Consider the following 20,291-nt stretch of genomic DNA (forward strand, 5'->3'; position numbering starts at 1 on the left):
GGGGGGTGAAGAAGTTCAATCACTACCTGCACGGTCAGAAATTTACTCTACTAACTGATCATCAACGTCTCGTCTCCATTTTCAACCCTCAGAAGGGCGTACCGATAATGACGGCACAACGGCTACAGAGGTGGTCCCTTTTCCTAGGGGCACACCAATATGACATCGAGTACAAAGGAACTAAACAGCATGGGAATGCTGATGGATTGTCGCGCCTACCGTTGCCGACGGTGGAAGAAGAACTGGCAGTGGATCCAGTGGAGTTATTCCACTCGACTATAGTCGAATGTCTCCCTGTGACGAATGCAAACATAGAAAAGGAAACACGAAATGACCCGACACTCTCTTGGGTCTATGATTTAACGGTGAAGGGATGGCCAGCACATGGCGAACCACTGCTGCCAGCATTCTCGCTGAGAAGAGAACAGCTGTCAGTGTGCCGAGGAACCTTGATGTGTGGATCCAGAGTCGTAATTCCACCCAAATTGAAGGATAGAGTGCTCAATGAGCTTCATGAGGGTCATCTGGGAGGGGTAAAAATGAAGAACTTAGCCAGAGCGTTTGTGTGGCGGCCGGGAATCGATAGAGAAATCGAAGAGATGACCAAGAGCTGTACAGGATGCCAGAAGGTCCAAAACGCCCCACCACAAGCCCCTCTACATCCATGGGAGTGGCCCTCATCTCCATGGCAAAGGGTGCACATTGATTTTGCTGGTCCCTTTATGGACTCGATGTTTTTAATTGCGGTGGATGCACATTCAAAGTGGCCAGAGGTAATAAAAATGTCCTCAACCACCACAGAAAAAACTATCACAGTCTTACGAACCATATTCGCCAGGAATGGGCTGCCTGAACAGATTTGCTCTGACAATGGACCACAGTTTGTGTCTGAAGAGTTCCGGAGGTTCTTAAAGAACAATGGTGTTAAGCATTACACATCCGCCCCATATCATCCAGCCACTAATGGATTGGCCAAGAGGTTTGTTCAAACATTCAAGAAGGCTATCAAGGCAATGTGTCATGAAGATATACCCCTACAACACAAGGTGGATAACTTGTTGTTTGCCTACCGGAATGCGACACATGCGGTTACCAACCAAACTCCAGCCATGATGTTCTTCAATCGAGACTACGATGCCGCTTGGATTTGGTTAAGCCAAACATCAGAAGAGATGTGGAGAACAGGCAGTTTCAGAATATGAATGAAAGGCCGACCAGGAGTTTTAAGATAGGTCAACCAGTTTTGGCCCGGGACTACCGCACAGAGAAATGGCAGCCAGGAACGATCTGTACACGGCAAGGACCTCTAATGTATACCGTGGACATTGGAGAGAGCATTGTAAGATGCCATGCTGACCAGATTCTAGAGTCACTGGAAAACGTCAACTCCACACCACGATTTGATACACCTGGCGATGAAACCGAAGTACCAATTGCATCTACCGCAGAATCGGTGATATTGGAAGCAGACGAACAATGACATTGATCCCGACTCAACCTTGCCAGAAGAACCTGATATCCCAAAGAGGCGTTATCCAGACAGAATCAGGAAGCCTCCTCAAAGACTGAACTTATAATTGCTTAACTTCAACCAATGTATCTAGCAACCGTAATTGTAATTAGTTATTATTTAGTTGTTAAATGAATGTTATGTACTGTTTATCTAAAAGGGGAGGAATTGGTGTGTATGTACCTTTAAGGGAATAACTGGTCTCAGGCTGCAGTACCGGCAGTGACCACCCCTGTATAAAAGGCCCTAGCAGGCTTCTGTAGTTTCAGTTTCCAGGTTGTCTCCATTCAGTAAAGACTTGTTATAATCAACACCTGCAGTCCGTGTCTCAATTATACACGGACATAATACCGTCTGTCCTCTCGGGTGGATGTAAAAGATGGCACCATTTTGAAGAAGAGCAGAGGAGTCCCCCACAGTGTCCTGACCAACGTTGATCTCTCAACCAACACCAATAAAAAAAACATTATCTGGTCATTTTTTTGGGGGTTCAATAAATTTATTTATAATGACAAGTACTACTAAAACAATTGCTGGTTCCAAACTCAATATCTCATTGCTGGTTGTGGGATCTTCCTGTGTGCAAATTGGCTGCTGCATTTCCTACATTGCAACAGTGACTACACTTCAATAAAAAAAAGTTCTTCACTGGCTTTGGGACGTCCTGAGGTTGTAAAAGACGCAATGGCCCAGAACTTGGTGTCGGGGGCTTGCCGCACGTGCAAGCCCCCGATGTGCACTCACCCTGCGCGCTGACATCTGAAACCTGGCCCGCAGTGGATTTTCTGTCAGTGGCCCGGTTCTGATGTCGGCGCGCTGTGCTAACCTGACCCAGCGGCGTAGTTAGTGCGATGTGCCGGCTGGGATCAGGTGAGCACTGTTCAGCCAATCAGGGGAGGGGAAACTTCATTCATAAGTTTGAGAGTAAGAACTGTCAAACTCATGAAAAGTACTGCACCCCAAAACACTACTTAAACTTTAAATAAAATTTTTAAAAACATCCCAATCATTAAATTAAGTATAAATAAGTTAAAAAAAAATAATTTAAACAATAATTTTTTTTTTTGAAAAAATAAATTTTTAATAAAAAGGGTCTAAAACTAAACTTACCTTATTGTAGATTCTTTAAAATAATAAACCTGTGGGAAAAAAATTTCTAAATTGCACTAAAACACCACTTACCTGTAAAAATAAATACTTACGTGTGCTTTTTACAAGCGTAAAGACCGGAGGCCTTTACACATGCGCAAGTCCCCCAAAACAGAGGAAATCCAAGACGCACGCGCTGCCCCCTACAGCGCACGCGCTAGCCTCTTCACCTCTTGGGTTAGAGGAGAGGAAATGCTGGTTTTCAGCGCATGCGCTGTGCATGCTGAAAACCGGCATTTCCTCCGGCCAGACGCGTGAGTACCCCTTCCGTACTCACGCGTTTGGGGGGGAATTACTGCCCCAATATAAATGCAAGTCTTTCTTTAACAGGAAAAGCCCAAGTCAGCCAGAAACATCATCAACTCTTGGGTGGCCAACAAGACTGAGGGACTCATCAAGGATGTCATCCCTCCAGATGCGATAACATCCGACACGACCCTAGTCATCATTAATGCAATCTACTTTAAGGTGGGTTTATACATCTCCAGGCTACTGATCAGCCCAAGCCCCCGTGTGTCTCTTCGATTGCTGCCGGGTATTCAAGAGTTAATAACATTCCCCAGGAGGAGAAAAAGACAGAGACCCATTATCCCAGCTCTCCGTGCCCATTATGTTACCCCGGGGATATCGCGGGGCTTCCCCATGAAGATGGCATAGGTCCAGGCTCAGGGTACCTAGTTCGAATACGATGGGAAGGGGGGTGTATCCCAGGACTGTGAGGGGTCAGTACCACAGGGGGAGAGTGCCGGTGAGAAGTTGGCGCTGGTGCTTACCCTTCCCCCCCCACCCAACCACCACCACCCCCAGAAAACCCTGCCAACTGGAGGGTCTGTTCCAATCTGGGTGGATCCCAAGAGTAGGCCAAAGAGTCTACAGTCAAGACACTTGGGCCTCAAACTCAGGGGTCCAAAGTGCAATTGCAGGGCTGGGCCAAGAGGCCGGGAGCTGCGCTCAAATTTACCTGCCTAATTTGGAGGTGCAAAGGCCAAGCTGGGGGGCTGGCAGCTGTGCCTGGAGTTCCATTTGCATGGTCAAGGGAAGGCATGGTCCGAGGGAAGGCATGGTCCGAGGGAAGGCATGGTCCGAGGGAGGGCATGGTCCGAGGGAGGGCATGGTCCGAGGGAGGGCATGGTCCGAGGGAAGGCATGGTCCAAAGGAAGGCATGGCCAGTTGTCTCCTCGCAGCCTTGCTGGGTGCCCTTAGGTGAAAGGCATTAAACCAAGTCCATGTAAAAAGCAGGTCCGGATTCGAGCCAGCGAATCTGAACCCCAAAACCCAACAAGCCTGGTCATTGCCTGCATGCAGCTCACACCATTGTTGCTGTTGGCTTTTAAAGTAAAGGGGCCTCAATTAGGAGGTGTGGAACTTAGGAACAGGAGGAGGCTGTTCAGCCCCTCGAGCCTGTTCTGCCATTCAATTAGAACGTGGCTGATCTGTATCTTAACTCCATCTACCCGCCTTGGTTCTGTAACCCTTAATACCCTTACCTAACAAAAATCTATCAATCTCAGTTTTTAAATTTTCAATTGACCCACAGCCTCCACAGCTTTTTCGGGGAGAGAGTTCCAGATTTCCACAACCCTTTGTGTGAAGAAGTGCTTCTTGACATTATTCCTGAATGGCCTAGCTTTAATTTTAAGTTTATGCCCCCTTGTTCTGGACTCCCCTCACCAGAGGAAATAAGTTTCTCTCTATCTACCCTACCAACTCCTTTAATCACCTCAAACACCTCAATTAGTTCACACTTAATCTTCTAAACTCAAGCGAATACAAGCCTAGTCTATGCAAGCTGTCCAGAGCCCTGGTATCATTCTAGTGAATCTGCGCTGCTCCCCCTCCAAGGCCAATATATCCTTCCTGAGGTGCGGTGCCCAGAACTGAACGCTGTGTCCAGGTGGGGTCTAACCAGAGCTTTATATAACGGCAGCATAACTTCCACCCCTTTGTATACCAGCCCCCGAGATAAAGGCCAAGATTCAATGAGCCTTTTTACTTATGTTTTGTACCTGTCCACTAGCTTTTAGTGATTTCTGTACTTGGGCCCCTAACTCACTCTGCTCTCCAGTTCCTAGCCACGTTCTCTGTGATGTGAATAGCGACAGAGTGGGCTCGCACCCCACCAGTGGGGGACTGGACGTGAATCTAGCTCTCCCCAGAAGCCCAGCCTCTAACCCGCTGCCCCAAGCTGCACAGCAGTTGTGGTAAATCAGCTCTCTGCTTTAATCCGCACCCTTGGAATGTCCCAGGTCCGCTTCTTGGCCTTTAGCTTGGCTCGGTCAGGGTGGCAGAAGGGGCACTGTGGTTGGCGTCAAGTGTCCCAGATTTAGGAAGGGGCGATGGGGGTGAGGAAAAGGTTTGGCCAAAGTTTCCTGTTCCCTGACTTCTACCTCTGTAACCTCCTCCAGCTCTAGAGCCCTCCGGGATCTCTGCACTCCTCCAATTCTGGCCTCTTGCACATGGGACACTGGCATCAGTACTGGGACAGGAAGGAGCTGTACCGATGGGACGGGCTCCACCTGAACCGGGATGGGACCTGTGTCCTAGCGGAAAGGGTAAATAGGGAGGTGGCAAAGGCTTTAAACTAGTAAGACGGGGGGAGGGATCTACAAGAAATGAAACCAGCCAAATATAAACAAAACAGGAAAGGAGAACATAGGAAAAATAAAGTACGGGAGGACATTGATGGCCAGGGAATAAATAGTGTTATAGAATAAGAGTTTAAAAAGATGGTTAAAAATAAAGCGAGAGGAAATCCTGCTAAAAATGAGTTAAACTGTCTGTACAGCAATGCACACAGTGTCCGTAATAAAACAGGGGAGCTGGAGGCAATCATGCATTGTGAGAAACCAGACACGGTAGGGATTACTGAGACATGGCTACAGCAAAATCAGGGCTGGGAATTGAACATTGCAGGGTATAACATATTTAGAAAAGTTAGAGAGGGAAAAAGGGGATGTGGAGTAGCTGTACTTATTAGGGATAACATAATGGCAGTAGAAAAAAGTGACACAGCTATCAGCAAGACAGAAATAGAAACCATGTGGTTAGAGATAAAAGATAATAAAGGATCAAACACACTAAAAGGCTAGTCTACAGATCACCTAATAGTGGAAGGGAGGTGGAGGAAGAAATATGCAGACAAAATAGGGAAATGAGTAAAAAACATAGGGGGGAAAATTCGGTTGCTTTATGCCTCCAGTTAGCGCCCTAAGAGGGAGAAATTCAGCGGGAGGTTAGCGGCATTGGTAACCGTTAGCGTCCCGAGACACTGCGCCTCCGGTGATGACATAATCGCCATGCGCAGCACCACACTTGTGCCCCAGCCCCGATCTTCGGTAGCGTCCCCTGACTTACCGCTGGACACTGTGTCCGACAGGGTCGGGGGGCGTACGTGCAGCCGGGGCGGCGATATTTAAAGGGGAGGTGCCAGGTGACGATTTTTGTTGCTGGCTGCCTGCTAGCACCTGTCCCCGTTGCCATCCCTGGCCTCCTGTGCGGCCCTCCCCGCGGGGTGCCGGCTGTGCTCCGTAAGCCCGGCACGCCTCGAGTGCCGCGTTCTTTTGCCGGCACTCCGATCCCTGGTGGTCCAGCTGGGCCCCGGGTTGCACTGTGCTAGGCCCCTACCCTTCAATAAGGGGAGGAAGGCCTGCAGTACCGTGGCGCAACGTGCCGCAGAGCGTGGCGCTGCTGAACATAGCACCGCGATATTCACTCGCAGCGCCCCAAAAGGGGGCGCTAACTTTTTCAGGGCGCTAAGTTCGTGTCCCAAAGGGGTCACGCCCAATTTTGCCCTGATAAAATAATGGCCGATTTCAACTACCCCAATATTAATTGGACAGAAGAGGTAGGTAAAGGGGATAAGGGAATGGAGTTCCTACAATGTGTACAAGATTCCTTTCTAACCCAATATGTAAAATGCCCAACAAGGGAGGATTCGCTATTGGATCTAGTAATGGGGAATGAACCAGAGCAGATAAGAGAAGTAAAAGTAGGGGAACATCTAGGCAGTAGTGACAATATAATATGCTTTAATATAATAATTGAGAAGGACGAAGGAGTATGATGAAGACCAGGGTAATAGATTGGAGAAAAGCTGATTTTGAGGGGCTGAGAATAGAACTTGGGAAAATAAAATGGACAACAATATTGGAAAACAATGACATGGAATAGCAATGTGAAACATTTAAAACGGTATTCAACAGAGTCCAGGAAAAATATATTCCGCTAAAAAACAAGAACAAGCTAAACACTAATGAGACACCATGGATGAATAAAGCCATGAGGGAAAATTGAGAGTAAGGAAAGAAGCATACATTAAGTGCATGGACAGCAGAGAAGAGCATGATAAGAGAGAATATGAAGAGATTATGAGAGAAGTCAAAAAAACAATTAGGAAGGCAAAGAAGAACTATGAAATTAAATTATCAAGGAACATAAAACAAAATAGCAAATTATTTTACAGGCACATAAATTAAAAAAGGTCAGGATGGGAATAGGACCACTAAGGAGTAGACAGAATAATACCACAGGCAGCGATAGAGATGGCAGAAATATTAAATAATTACTTTGCTTCAGTATTTACCAGGGAGATAGAATGTGTGGACAAGACATTGGATCATGAGATTAGTAATGAGATAACTGCATTTAAAATAAAAAGAGGAGATATACTAAATAAACTAATGAAACTCAAAGAGGATAAAACCCCTGGATTACATTTGTGCATTTTAAAAGAATCTAAGGAGGAGATAGCAAAGGCATTACTACACATATTTAATAATTTGTTAGAACAAGGTGTAGTGCCAGAGGACTGGTGGATAGCTAATGTAATACCGATATTTAAGAAGGGAGATGGAACATGTCCAGGGAATTATAGACCAGTCAGCTTAACGTCGGTGGTAGGAAAATTAATGGAATCCCTACTAAAGGAGAAAATAGAAGAACATCTAGAAACCAAAAATATAATAATGAATAGTCAGCATGAATTTCAAAAGGGAAAGTCTTGCTTGACCAACTTCATTGAATTTTTTGAAGAGGTAACAGAGAGAGTAGACAAGGGTAATGCAGTAGATGTAATTTATCTGGATTTTCAAAAGGCCTTCGATAAGGTACCACATAATAGACTCATGAATAAGGTCAGAGAATGCGGAATCAGGGGACAAGTAGCAGAATGGATTGCTAGCTGGCTTCAAGACAGAAAGCAGAGAGTAGGGGTAAAGGGTAGCTATTCAGAGTGGCAGAAGGTGGGTAGTGGTGTTCCACAAGGATCAGTGCTGGGAACACTGTTGTTCACATTTATATTAACGATTTAGACTTTGGAATCAAAAACACAATTTCTAAATTTGCAGATGACAACAAATTGGGGGGGGGGGTAGTCAATACTGAGGAGGACTGCAACAAATTACAGGAAGACATTAATAAACTTAGAATGGGCATATAATTGGCAAATGAATTTCAACACAGATAAATGTGAGGTATTACATTTTGGTAGGGAGAATAAGGAGATCACTTATTACTTGAAGGCTGCAAGTCTGGGTGGGGTAGAAGAGCAAAGGGATCACAGAGTACAAATAAACAAATCACTAAAAGTAGCTACACATGTTAGAAAGGCCATAAAAAAACAAGCACGAGAGTTTATTTCTAGAGGGATAGAATTGAAAAGTAGTGAAGTTATGCTAAACTTGTATTGAACCTTGGTTAGACCACACTTGGAGTCCTGTGCACAGTTCTAGTCTCCACATTACAAAAAGGATATCGAGGCACTGGAGAAAGTGCAAAAAAGATTTACAAGGATGATGCCAGAACTGAGAGGTTGTAGCTATCTGGAAAGATTGAACAAACTGGGACTCTTCTTCTGAAAAGAGAAGGCTGAGGGGGTGACCTAATTGAAGTCTTTAAAATTATGAAAGATTTTGAAGGAGTAGATACAGAGAGAATGTTTCCACTTGTGGGGAAGAGCATAACTAGAGGCCATCAATATAAGATAGTCACCAAGAAATCCAATAGGGAATTCAGAAACTTCTTTACCCAAAGAGTGGTGAGAATGTGGAACTCGCTGCCAGGGGGAGTGGTTGAAGCGAATAATATAGATGCATTTAAGGGGCTATTAGATAAGCATGTGAGGGAGAATGGAATAGAGGATTATGCTGATAGAGTTAGAGGAAAGACGGAAGGTGGCTTGCGTGGAGCATAAATGTCGGCATGGACTGTTTGGGCCAAATGGCCTGGTTCTGTACCGTATATCCTATGTAATGCCCGATTTTCATTGCCCCACCATTGGCGGCCATGCCTTCAGCTGCCTAGGCCCTAAGCTCTGGAATTCCGTCCCTGAACCTCTCCACCTCTCTACTTCTCTCTCCTCCATTAAGTTGCTCCTTAAATCCTACTTCTTTGACCAAGTTTTTGGTCACGTGTCCTAATATCTTATTATGTGGCTTGGTGTCAGATTTTGTCTGCAAACACTCCTGTGAAGCACCTTGGAATGTTTAACTATATAAATGAGGCACTATATAAATGCAAGTTGTCGGTAAAAACTTGAAAGAAGGAATTATTAAACAGTTGAACCTGTTTGTGCAGGGCCTGTGGAAATCCATGTTTGAGAAGGAGGCGACTTCGGAAAGGGAATTCGAGAAAGCGGTTAACAGCCGCTGCCTGGTCCCAATGATGCAGCAACAGGCGTCCTTCCGGTTCGGCATATTCCACGAGGACCAGGTGAAAGTGATTGAGCTCCCGTACAAAGGGGACGATGTGTCCATGGTGTTAATTCTCCCCACGGCAGAAGGGAATCTGATGGAGGTCGAGAGACAGCTGGGACACGAGAAGATCCTGGGGTGGCTCAGCAAACTGAGTGTGAAGGACGTTGAGCTCTCACTGCCCCGCTTCCGCGTCGAGGACTCTTTCCAGCTGACCGACAAGCTGCAGCAGATGGGCCTGGCGGACCTGTTCAATTCCGAGAAAGCCAATTTGCCAGGTTTGATAGCAACTTCTCTCAGTACTGCCCGCTGACTTGTATCCCAGACTGTCCCTCTACCCTCCGACTTCCACCCTCCCCAACGTCCATCCTCCTGTCTCTTTTGCTTCCCGTCTCCATCCCCGACTCCCACTCTCCCCATCTCCCTCTTCCCAGTCTCCATCCCTCATCGTCTCCCACAATCTTCCCCCCACCCTTTTAGCCCCTTCTCTTCCTCCTTTCACACTGTCACCCCGAGATCCCTTTGTTACCGCCAGATTCCACTATACCAATGGCTTCCAATTATCCACGCTCCACAACTCCAAGTTAGCCCAAGCTCTGCCACATGTAATCTATCCCACACCACATCCCACCATGCACACTGAAAGACATTGAGACTCAGTGCCCGTTTCGACCAACTTCGGTGCTTTACACTTTACAAAAATGAGCAGGATTTGGGAGCCCGTGGATTGCGAGCTGCCCCGAACTATTGACTGCTTTCTCCCCTTACCAGGCAACCAATGTTTTTTTTAAATTCGTTTATGGGATCAGGGCGTCGCTGGCAAGGCCAGCATTTATTGCCCATCCCTAGTTGCCCTTGAGAAGGCGGTGGTGAGCCGCCTTCTTGAACCGCAGCAGTCCGTGTGGTGAAGGTACTCCCACAGTGCTGTTAGGTAGGGAGTTCCAGGACTTTGACCCAGCGACGATGAAGGATCGGCGATATATTTCTAAGTCAGGATGGTGTGTGACTTGAAGGGGAACTTGGAGGTGATGGTGTTCCCATGCGCCTGCTGCCCTTGTGCTTCTAGGTGGAAGAGGTCGCGGGTTTGGGAGGTGCTGCCGAAGAAGCCTTGGCGAGTTGCTGCAGTGCATCCTGTAGATGGTACACACTGCAGCCACGGTATGCCGGTGGTGGAGGGAATGAATGTTTAAGGTGGTAGAGGGGGTGCCAATCAAGCGGGCTGCTTTGTCCTGGATGGTGTCGAGCTTCTTGAGTGTTGTTGGAGCTGCACTCATCCAGGCAAGTGGAGAGTATTCCATCACACTCCTGACTTGTGCCTTGTAGATGGTGGAAAGGCTTTGGGGAATCAGGAGATGAGACACTCGCTGCAGAATACCTAACCTCTGACCTGCTCTTGTTGCCACAGTATTTATGTGGCTTGTCCAGTTAAATTTCTGGTTAATGGTGACCCCCAGGATGTTGATAGTGGGGGATTCGGCGATGGTAATGCCATTGAATGTCAAGGGGAGGTGGTTAGACTCTCGCTTGTTGGAGATAGTCATTGCCTGGCACTTCTGTGGCGCAAATGTTACCTGCCACTTATCAGCCCAAGCCTGAACATCGTCCAGGTCTTGTTGCATGCGGGCATGGACTGCTTCATTATCTGTGGAGTTGTGAATGGCGCTGAACACTGTGCAGTCATCAGCGAACATCCCCATTTCTGACCTTATGTTGGAGGGAAGGTCATTGATGAAGCAGCTGAAGATGGTTGGGCCTAGGACACTGCCCTGAGGAATGCCTGCAGCAATATCCTGGGGCTGTGATGATTGACCTTCAACCACCACAACCATCTTCCTTTGTGCTAGGTATGACTCCAGCCAGTGGAGCGCTTGCCCCCTGATTCCCATTGACTTCAGATTTACTGGGGCTCTTTGATGCCAGACTCGGTCAAATGCTGCCTTGATGTCAAGGGCAGTCACTCTCACCTCACCTCTGGAATTCAGCTCCTTTGTCCATGTTTGGACCAAGGCTGTAATGAGGTCGGGAGCAGAGTGGTCTTCGCGGAACCCAAACTGGGCATCAGTGAGCAGGTTATTGGTGAGTAAGTGCCGCTTGACAGCACTGTCTATGACACTTTCCATCACTTTGCTGATGATTGAGAGAAGACTGATGGGGCGGTAATTGGCCGGGTTGGATTTGTCCTGCTTTTTGTGGACAGGACATACCTGGGCAGTTTTCCACATTGTCGGATAGATGCCAGTGTTGTAGCTGTACTGGAACAGCTTGGCTAGAGGCGCGGCTAGTTCTGGAGCACAAGTCTTCAGCACGATAGCCGGGATGTTGTCAGGGCCCACAGCCTTTGCTGTATCCAGTGCGCTCAGCCGTTTCTTGATATCACGTGGAGTGAATCGAATTGGCTGAAGACTGGCTTCTGCGATGGTGGGGACCTCGGGAGTAGTTGGGTATGGAGAAATGCTGATTGTGTTCTTTATTTCACAGGAATAGCTGAAGGATTACACGCTGATCTTTACGTCTCTGACGCATTTCATAAAGCCTTCTTGGAGGTATGATGCAACCAATGGCGTTTCATCTCTTAGTTGCAAACGGACAGTTTTTTATGCTTACGGTTGGTCTTTGGCGGAGGAAGGAATCGAAATAACCGCAGTGTAAAAATATATTGAAACACTTACGTATGCACGCACTGCCTGTCTGTGTCACTCCACTTCCTGTTGTGTTTTTGCAACACTTTTCTGCCATTTGCCCCACCATGAATTCTTATATCCACGGTTAGAATGCGAACACCCTATGTAAACATGTCACACTTTAATCCCACGTGCCCGCCAGTAGGTGGCACTCTGATGCTCAGTTTTACGTCTTCCAGTACCTCAGCCTGCACTGCACAGAAACTCCTGAGCTCCAACCAGCTCTGCATCTCTGATTCCAAAACTGCCATATGTTTGTCGAATTAATTATAAATAATATAACAAAATAGTATATCAAATTAATGCCTGTTTTTTAACTTTAAAATGGGGACCGGATTAACTCTGGGGACAAATGTCCTATTGTCCTGCACCTTCTAAGCCCACTCTGTGTTATACCTGCCCTGGGAGTGTTTGATGGAACGGTGTAGAGGGAGCTTTACTCTGTATCTAACCCATGCTGTACCTGCCCTGGGAGTGTTTGATGGGGCAGTGTAGAGGAAGCTTTACTCTGTATCTAACCCATGCTGTACCTGCCCTGGGAGTGTTTGATGGGGCAGTGTAAAGGGTGGTTTACTCTGTATCTAACCCGTGCTGTACCTGCCCTGGGAGTATTTGATGGGACAGTGTAGAGGGAGTTTTACTCTGTATCTAACCCGTGCTGTACCTGTCCTGGGAGTGCTTGATGGGGCAGTGCAGAGGGAGCTTTACTCTGTATCTAACCCGTGCTGTACCTGTCCTGGGAGTGCTTGATGGGACAGTGTAGAGGGAGCTTTACTCTGTATCTAACCCGTGCTGTACCTGTCCTGGGAGTGCTTGATGGGACAGTGTAGAGGGAGCTTTACTCTGTATCTAACCCATGCTGTACCTGCCCTGGGAGTGTTTGATGGGACAGTGTAGAGGAATCTTTACTCTGTATCTAACCCGTGCTGTACCTGCCCTGGGAGTGTTTGATGGGACAGTGTAGAGGGAGCTTTACTCTGTATCTCAATTCAATTCAATTCAAATTGCTTTATTGGCATGACAAGGTACATCTTATGTTGCCAAAGCATCGAAAAACATTCATGGTTGAACACATAAATACAGATCTATCCATACAGTGTATAAACAGATATATCCCTGAGTGTATAAATATACATTCATATAATTTGTATATACTCTTTTCTTATATTTAGTGGTTGTCCCTCTGTTTATGGCAAGCTGTAACATAGTGTGCCGCTAAGGTTACACAATTTCTCTCTTCCCCTAGTAGGTATGGGAGTTTTTGGTCGTCATTCAAATTTCTGAATTCTGGGCATATTTTTGTGAATTTCAGGTAGAAATTCTCCCTTATGCCCTGATATTTTCTACAAGCTGTGAGGAAGTGCATCTCTGTCTCCACCACTCCCTGACTGCAGTGAGAGCATATCCTGTCCTCTCTTGGTAGCCGGGTCTGTCTGTGTCTACCTTTTTCAATCGCCAGGCTATGTTCACTACGTCTGTACATTGTCAAGGTTTTTCTCAGTTTGCTATCCTTTACCATGGTCAGGTAATCAGCCATGTTGTATTGTCTGTTTAGGGCCAAGTAGCAATTGAGTTTGTTTTGGGTTTTTGTTGTTTCTGCCCAATATGACAGATATTTTTCCTTTTGCTTAGTGACGATTGTGTTGGGTCGAATTCTTTGTGTTACGCTGTCACTGTCCTGGGGCTGGTTATTGTTAGTAGTGTTAGTAGTTACTTCACTGACTCCCAGGACTAGTTGACTGAGGGTATTCTTCTTTATGGTCCTCTCTTGGCATTTCAGGGCTTCGTAATGATAGCAGTGGGGGTTGCTCATTTTTAGGTGTTTCCAAAATTTGGTGGCTCTTTTTTGGATAGTGATTATTAATGGATATTGGCCTAGTTCTGCCCTGCATGCATTGTTTATGGTTTTCCTTTGAGTCCGGAGGATACTTTTACAGAATTCTGCATGTAGGATCTCAATTGGGTGTTTGTCCCATTTTGCAAATTCTTGTTGAGTTAGCAGTCCCCACACCTCACTGCCATAGAGTGCAATTGGTTCATTTACTGATTTAAAAATTTTGAGCCAAATGCTAATTGGGATTTCTATTTGGATTGATTTTTTAATGGCATAGAAAGCCCTTCTTGCTTTCTCTTTCAGTTCATTCACAGCCAGATGAAAATTTCCCGTAGAACTGATTTTTAAGCCCAAGTATGTGTAGTTAGTGGTTTGTTCAATTTTGGTTGTTCCTAGTGTGAAATTTATTTTGGGTCCCTGATGTCTGGATCTTTGCTGGAACACAAGGACTTTGGTTTTTTGGGGATTTATTGTCAGGGCCCAGGTCTGGCAGAACGACTCCAGCAGATCCAGGTTCTGCTGTAGACCCTCCTTAGTTGGTGACAGCAGAACCAGGTCATCTGCATAGAGGAGGAATTTAACCTTGGATTCATATAGGGTGAGGCCGGGTGCTGTAGATTGTTCAAGTAGTTTTGCCAATTCATTTATGTAAATATTAAAGAGTGTTGGTGAGATGGGCGAGCCCTGCGTCACCCCCCGCCCCTGTGGGAAGTATTTTGTTTGTTTGTCTCCAATTTTAACTGCACATTTATTGTTTGTATACATTGATTTAATTACATCATATGTTTTTCCCCCTACCCCGCTTTCGATAAGTTTCAGGAATAGACCGTCGTGCCAGATGGAGTCGAAAGACTTCTGGAAATCTATAAAGCATGCGTAGATTTTGCTTTTGTTTTGATGAACATGTTTGTCAATTAGGGTCTGTAGGGTGAAGATATGATCTGATGTTCTATAGTTTGGTAGGAATCCAATTTGGCTTTTACTCAAGACATTGTGCTCCTCAAGGAAGTTTATAAGTCTTTTGTTTATGATACTACAGAATACCTTCCCCAGGTTACTGTTTACACAGATGCCTCGATAGTTATTTGGATCGACTTTGTCCCCACTTTTGTATATGGGCGTTATGAGTCCTTTGTTCCAGATATCAGGGAAGTAACCGACACTCAAAACCAAGTTGAAGAGTTTTAGGATAGCCAGTTTCATTTTATCGTCTGTGTGTTTAATCATCTCGCTTAGTATGCCGTCTGCGCCGCAAGCTTTTCCTGGTCGCAGGTCTTTGAGTTTTTCAAATAGTTCTTTTTCTGTTATTATGGAGTCTAGCGGGTTTTGGTTATCTTTTATGGCCATTTCGAGCTTTTCCAGTTTTTTGCATATTTGGTGTTGCTCTGGCCTTAGTGTGTTTTTCTGGTATAATTTTTCAAAGTGGTTTTCCCATGTGTCTCCATTTTGAATGGCCAATTCGTCGTGTTATTTTTTGTGTAATGTATTCCAGTTGTCCCAGAAACAATTGGAATCAATGGATTCCTCAATGGAGCTGAGTGTATTCTTAATATACTGCTCTTTTTTGGTTCTGAGTGTGTTTCTGTATTGTGTTAGTGTCTGACAATAAGTAAGGCATAATTCCTCGTTTTCTGGCTGTCTGTGTTTTTGGTTTGATATTTTTCTAAGTTTTTTCCTCATGTTATGGCAATCTGGGTCAAACCATTTTTCATAGTTTTTTGTTTTGGGTTTGTTCTTGCGAGCTTTCAAGTTTGACCTTGTTGCCAAATTATCAAAAATATTATTTAGGTTATTCACTGCCTTCTTTATTGTGAGTGTATATGTTTTCCAGAAAGGTGTCCAAGAGAGCTTGAGTTGATTGATTGCTAATTGCTTTCTGGTATTTTTCCGTGCTGTTTTTGGCCCATCTGTATGATTTTTTGGTGTTGTACAGCTTACTGGGTTGTGTTTCTGTGTTGGTTGTTTCTGTCTTTTTAAGATACATAGTAATTTGACTGTGGTCTGACAGTGTTGTTTGTGGTTTGACTGTGAATGCTCTGAAAGAGGATTGGTCCAAATCCGTAATCATATAGTCTACGGTGCTACAGCCAAGAGGTGAGCAATAGGTCGATCTTCCAAGGAGGTCTCCCATGAACCTACCATTGACAATGTACAGACCCAGGCTTCGACAGAGCTGCAGGAGCTGTTTTCCGTTAGTATTTGTCTGTTTGTCGCAGTTATGCCTGTATGGATGGGAAGGGATATCGAAGTGGTTATTCCCGAATATGTAATTGTTTCCCTGATTATTGGTGAAGTCTGGTTCTTCGCCAGTTCTTGAATTGAGGTCACCATAGATCAACACGTTCCCCTGGGCCTGGAATTGGATAATCTCCCTCTCTATGTTGGAGAAGGTGTCCTCTTTAAAGTATGGGGATTCCATTGGGGGGAAATAGAGTGCGCAAATGAAAACATCAGAGATAATCCCCCACTCAATTTTGAGCCACATGTGGTTTTCGCCCTTTTTTTTATAAATTTGATGCAATTCTTAAGCTCTGTTTTAAACCAAATCAGTATGCCTCCAGAGTCTCTGCCTTGGGTTACACCTGGCAATTTATTGGAGGGGACCACCAGCTCTGTGTACCCTTGGGGACGGCCAGTGTGTCCTTCTCCTCTATACCAAGTTTCCTGTAAAATGATAATATCCAGATCTTTAGTTTCATCTATGAACTCTGGGGTCCTACTCTTCACGTCGAGCACCGAAGAGCGTAGACCTTGGATATTCCAGGTCGAAATATGTAAGGATTTCATGTTAAGTTTGATCTTTTACTATGATAGGTTAAAGAATGATATGTGTTTGTCGTGTCTAAATGGGGGAAAAAAAGATCACCTCAATTGTCTATAAATGCTAATACTACTTGGTTACAACTCTTTCTAGTAACTAGTCCTTAATTTTTTAATTTTTTTTTCATTTTCTGATCCATAAGGCGGAAGTAGATGCTGCTGCACGTCTGCCTAGTGTCTCTTAATGGATTGTCTCTGCCTGAGGTATTGCATACGCCCTGTGCATCTCTCCCTCTGTCTGGCTGGGGGCGGTCCTGTTCCCCTGTAGGACAGGAGTGGTGCAGGTCTGATATTGTTGTTGTGCATGGGGATCCTCTCTGGTCTAACCCGTGCTGTACCTGCCCTGGGAGTGTTTGATGGGACAGTGTAGAGAGAGCTTTACTCTGTATCTAACCCGTGCTGTACCTGCCCTGGGAGTGTCTGATGGGACAGTGTAGAGGGGGCTTTACTCTGTATCTAACCCGTGCTGTCCCTGCCCTGGGAGTGTCTGATGGGACAGTGTAGAGGGGGCTTTACTCTCTATCTAACCCGTGCTGTCCCTGCCCTGGGAGTGTCTGATGGGGCAGTGTAGAGGTTATGTTGCTCTGTATTGGGTCGGCCTGACGTGTGGCGCTTTGCTCGGCAGGTGAATGAGGAAGGCAGTGAAGCCGCGGCAGCCTCGGCTGTGATGGTGATGGGCCGGTCACTGCGGCCCAGCGTGGAGGTCTTCAACGCCAACCGGCCGTTCATCCTGCTGATTCGAGAAGTTGCCCTGAACGCCATCATCTTCATGGGGAGAATATCTGACCCGTGTGTCGTTTCACAGTGATGGGGGAGGGGGCGGATAAATCATATCATCGCTACGGCAATAATGAAATAACTCATTTAAGTCTTTTTGAGGTTGTTATCTTATTAAAAGAAATAAAGAAAGACAGACTTGTATTTATATCACGTCTTTCATGACTTCAGGATATCCTAATGCGTTTTACAGCCAATGAATGACTTTTGAACTACAGTCACTCTTGTAATATAGGAAACACAGTAGCCAGTTTATGTACAGTATGATCCCACAAACAGCAATGTGATAATGACCAGATAATCGGTTTTATTGATGTTGAATGAGGGATAAATATTCGCCAGCACACCAGGGAAAACTCCCCGTCCCCGAGAGGGCAGAGGGGGCCTCGGTTTAGCATCTCGGCAATCCCTCAGCACTGCACTGGAGTGTCAGCCTGGATTGTGTGCTCAAGTATCTGAAGTAGGACTTGAACCAACAACCTTCTGACTCAGAGGCGAGAGTGTTACCCACTGAGCCACAGCTGACACACATCTGTTGTGTTCTGCCCTTAGGGCAGGTCCTAAATCAAGTTGCACACACACACAAGATTCTTGAGCCACTTACTAGAGAAGAAGAGCTGAGGTCATGTGGAACTGGAGTCACATATGGTAGGATTTTTAGAATTAAGCAAAGGATGACCAAGAAATTGAAAAAGACAGAGAAAAGAGAATATGAGAGTAAACTAGCAATAGACATAAAAACAGATTGTAAAAGCTTTGATAGCTCTGTAAAAAGGAAGAAATTCGCGAAAGTAAACGTGGGTCCCTTAGAGGCAGTGATGGGAGAAATTATAATGGGGAATAAGGAAATGGCAGAGACATTAAATGAATACTTTGTATCTGTCTTCACGGTAGAAATCTCAAATAACATTCTGGAAATAGTGGGGAACCAAGGGTCTAGAGAGAATGACAGAAAACAGAGAGTAGGAATGAACGGGTCATTTTCGGGTTGGCAGGCTGTAACTAGTGGAGTACCGCAAGGATCAGTGACCAGGTTCAGGGCCTCAGCTATTTACACTCTATATCAGTGACTTAGATGAGGGGACCGAGTGTAATGTATTTAAGTTTGCTGACGAAACAATGTTAGGTGGGAAAGTAAGTTGCGAGGAGGACGCAAAGAGGCTGGGAAATGTTGGTATTCAGAGAGACCTGGGTGTTCTTGTACATGAATCACAGAAAGTACAGCAAGCAATTCTGTGTCCTTAGTGAGACCAGACCTGGAGTATTGTGTACAGTTTTGGTCTCCTTACCTAAGGAAGGATATACTTGCCTTCGAGGGAGTGCAACAAAGGTTCACTGGACTGATTCCTGGGATGAGGAGATTGTCCTTTGAGGAGACTCGGCCTATATTCCCTAGAGTTTAGAAGAATGAGAGGTGGTCTCATTGAAACATATACAATTCTTAAGGGGCTTGATAGGGTAGATGCAGGGAGAATGTTTCCCCTGGCTGGGGAGTCTAGAACCAGGGGTCACAGTCTCAGAATAAGGGGGCACCCATTTAGGACTGAGATGAGGAGAAATTTCTTCACTCAAAGGGTTGTGAATTTTTGGAATTCTCCACCCCAGAGGGCTGTGGAGGCTCAGTCATTGAGTATATTCAAGATACAGACTGATAGGTTTTTGGATACTAAGGGGATATGGGGATAGTGCAGGAAAGTGGAGATGAGGTAGAAGATCAGCCATGGTCTTATTGAATGGCGGAGCAGGCTCGAAGGGCCGAGTGGCCGACTCCTGCTCTTATTTCTTATGTTCTTATATAGGCCAGACCAGGTAAGGACGGCAGGTTTCCTTCCCTAAAGGACATTAGTGAATCAGCTGTTTTTTTAACGACAATCCGACAGCTTTGTCACTTTTACTGAGACCTGCTTTTTATTCCCAGATTTATTTTTTTTAAACTGAATTCAAATTCTGAAACAGCCCTGGTGGGATTTAAACTCATGTTTCTCTGCGTTATTAACCCAGGCCTCTGGATTACTAGTAAAATAGCCACTACACCATCATACCGCTTACAGAAATAACACAACCCAGATCTACGAATAAGCCCTGACTATGGTGGGTTCCATATTGAACTTTACTCAGCCTCTCTTAATCAGTGGACTCAGATGAGATTATACAGGCTAAAATCACCCAGTATTTACTTCAATCAGACATACACAAATCACAGACTTGGCTTCACGCACGGGTCCCGATATTAACTCCCCTCCCATGACAGATGGGAGAGGGTGCCGGGGGGGGGGGGGGAACACAAACGCAACGTGCCCCACCTGCAAAATTGGCCCACGCCCCCTGAATCTGCGCCAGGCAATGACTGAATGATTCAGGGGGCAGGAAGGGAGCGGCAGGAGGCTCACTAAAGGGGAGGTGGGGAAAAGAAAAATCGGTCAATTTACTTGTCGCGGCCCGTTGGATCTTTGAACACGGGGTCCGTATTGCAATCTGGCAGCCCGGCACTCCTCAAGTGCCGAGCTGCTGGCACGGCACCCTACTCCCTGGTGGTCAAGGTAGGGCCCCGCAGAGCTGTGGGCTTCAGCCCTCCCCTTTAACGAGGGGTAAAGCCCTTCCATGTGGCAGCGTTATGTGGCCCAGTGCGTAGCACTGCAGAACGCCCCGCCCCGATATTCGGGGTTAGCGCTCTAAGAAAGAAGTGGAGTGCTTGAATTAGTGAATGGTTTTGATAGAGTAAATAAGGAGGAACTGTTTCCACTGGCAGCAGGGTCAATAACCAGAGGACACAGACTTAAGGTGATTGGCAAAAGAACCAGCGGACACGTGAGGAAACATTTTGTTTACGC

The 20,291-nt window shown here is 45.8% G+C and overlaps 1 protein-coding gene across 1 annotated transcript in view; it reads left to right on the forward strand.

Moving 5' to 3' along the window:
• The window catches only part of serpinc1 (serpin peptidase inhibitor, clade C (antithrombin), member 1), a 72,026-nt gene extending 54,418 nt beyond the window's left edge, over positions 1 to 17,608 (forward strand). Inside the window, exons 4-7 of the mRNA XM_085982138.1 lie at positions 2,990 to 3,127; positions 9,233 to 9,626; positions 11,827 to 11,891; positions 17,309 to 17,608. Of these exons, the coding sequence (XP_085838264.1) occupies positions 2,990 to 3,127; positions 9,233 to 9,626; positions 11,827 to 11,891; positions 17,309 to 17,491 (780 nt within the window). The 3' untranslated portion in view covers positions 17,492 to 17,608. The remainder of the gene's footprint in view (positions 1 to 2,989; positions 3,128 to 9,232; positions 9,627 to 11,826; positions 11,892 to 17,308) is intronic.
• The last annotated feature ends 2,683 nt before the right edge of the window (positions 17,609 to 20,291 follow it).

This window comes from Somniosus microcephalus, chromosome 3 (assembly GCF_052327205.1).
Source record: "Somniosus microcephalus isolate GS21.2 chromosome 3, FLI_Smic_1.0, whole genome shotgun sequence".
NCBI classification, from domain to species: domain Eukaryota; kingdom Metazoa; phylum Chordata; class Chondrichthyes; order Squaliformes; family Somniosidae; genus Somniosus; species Somniosus microcephalus.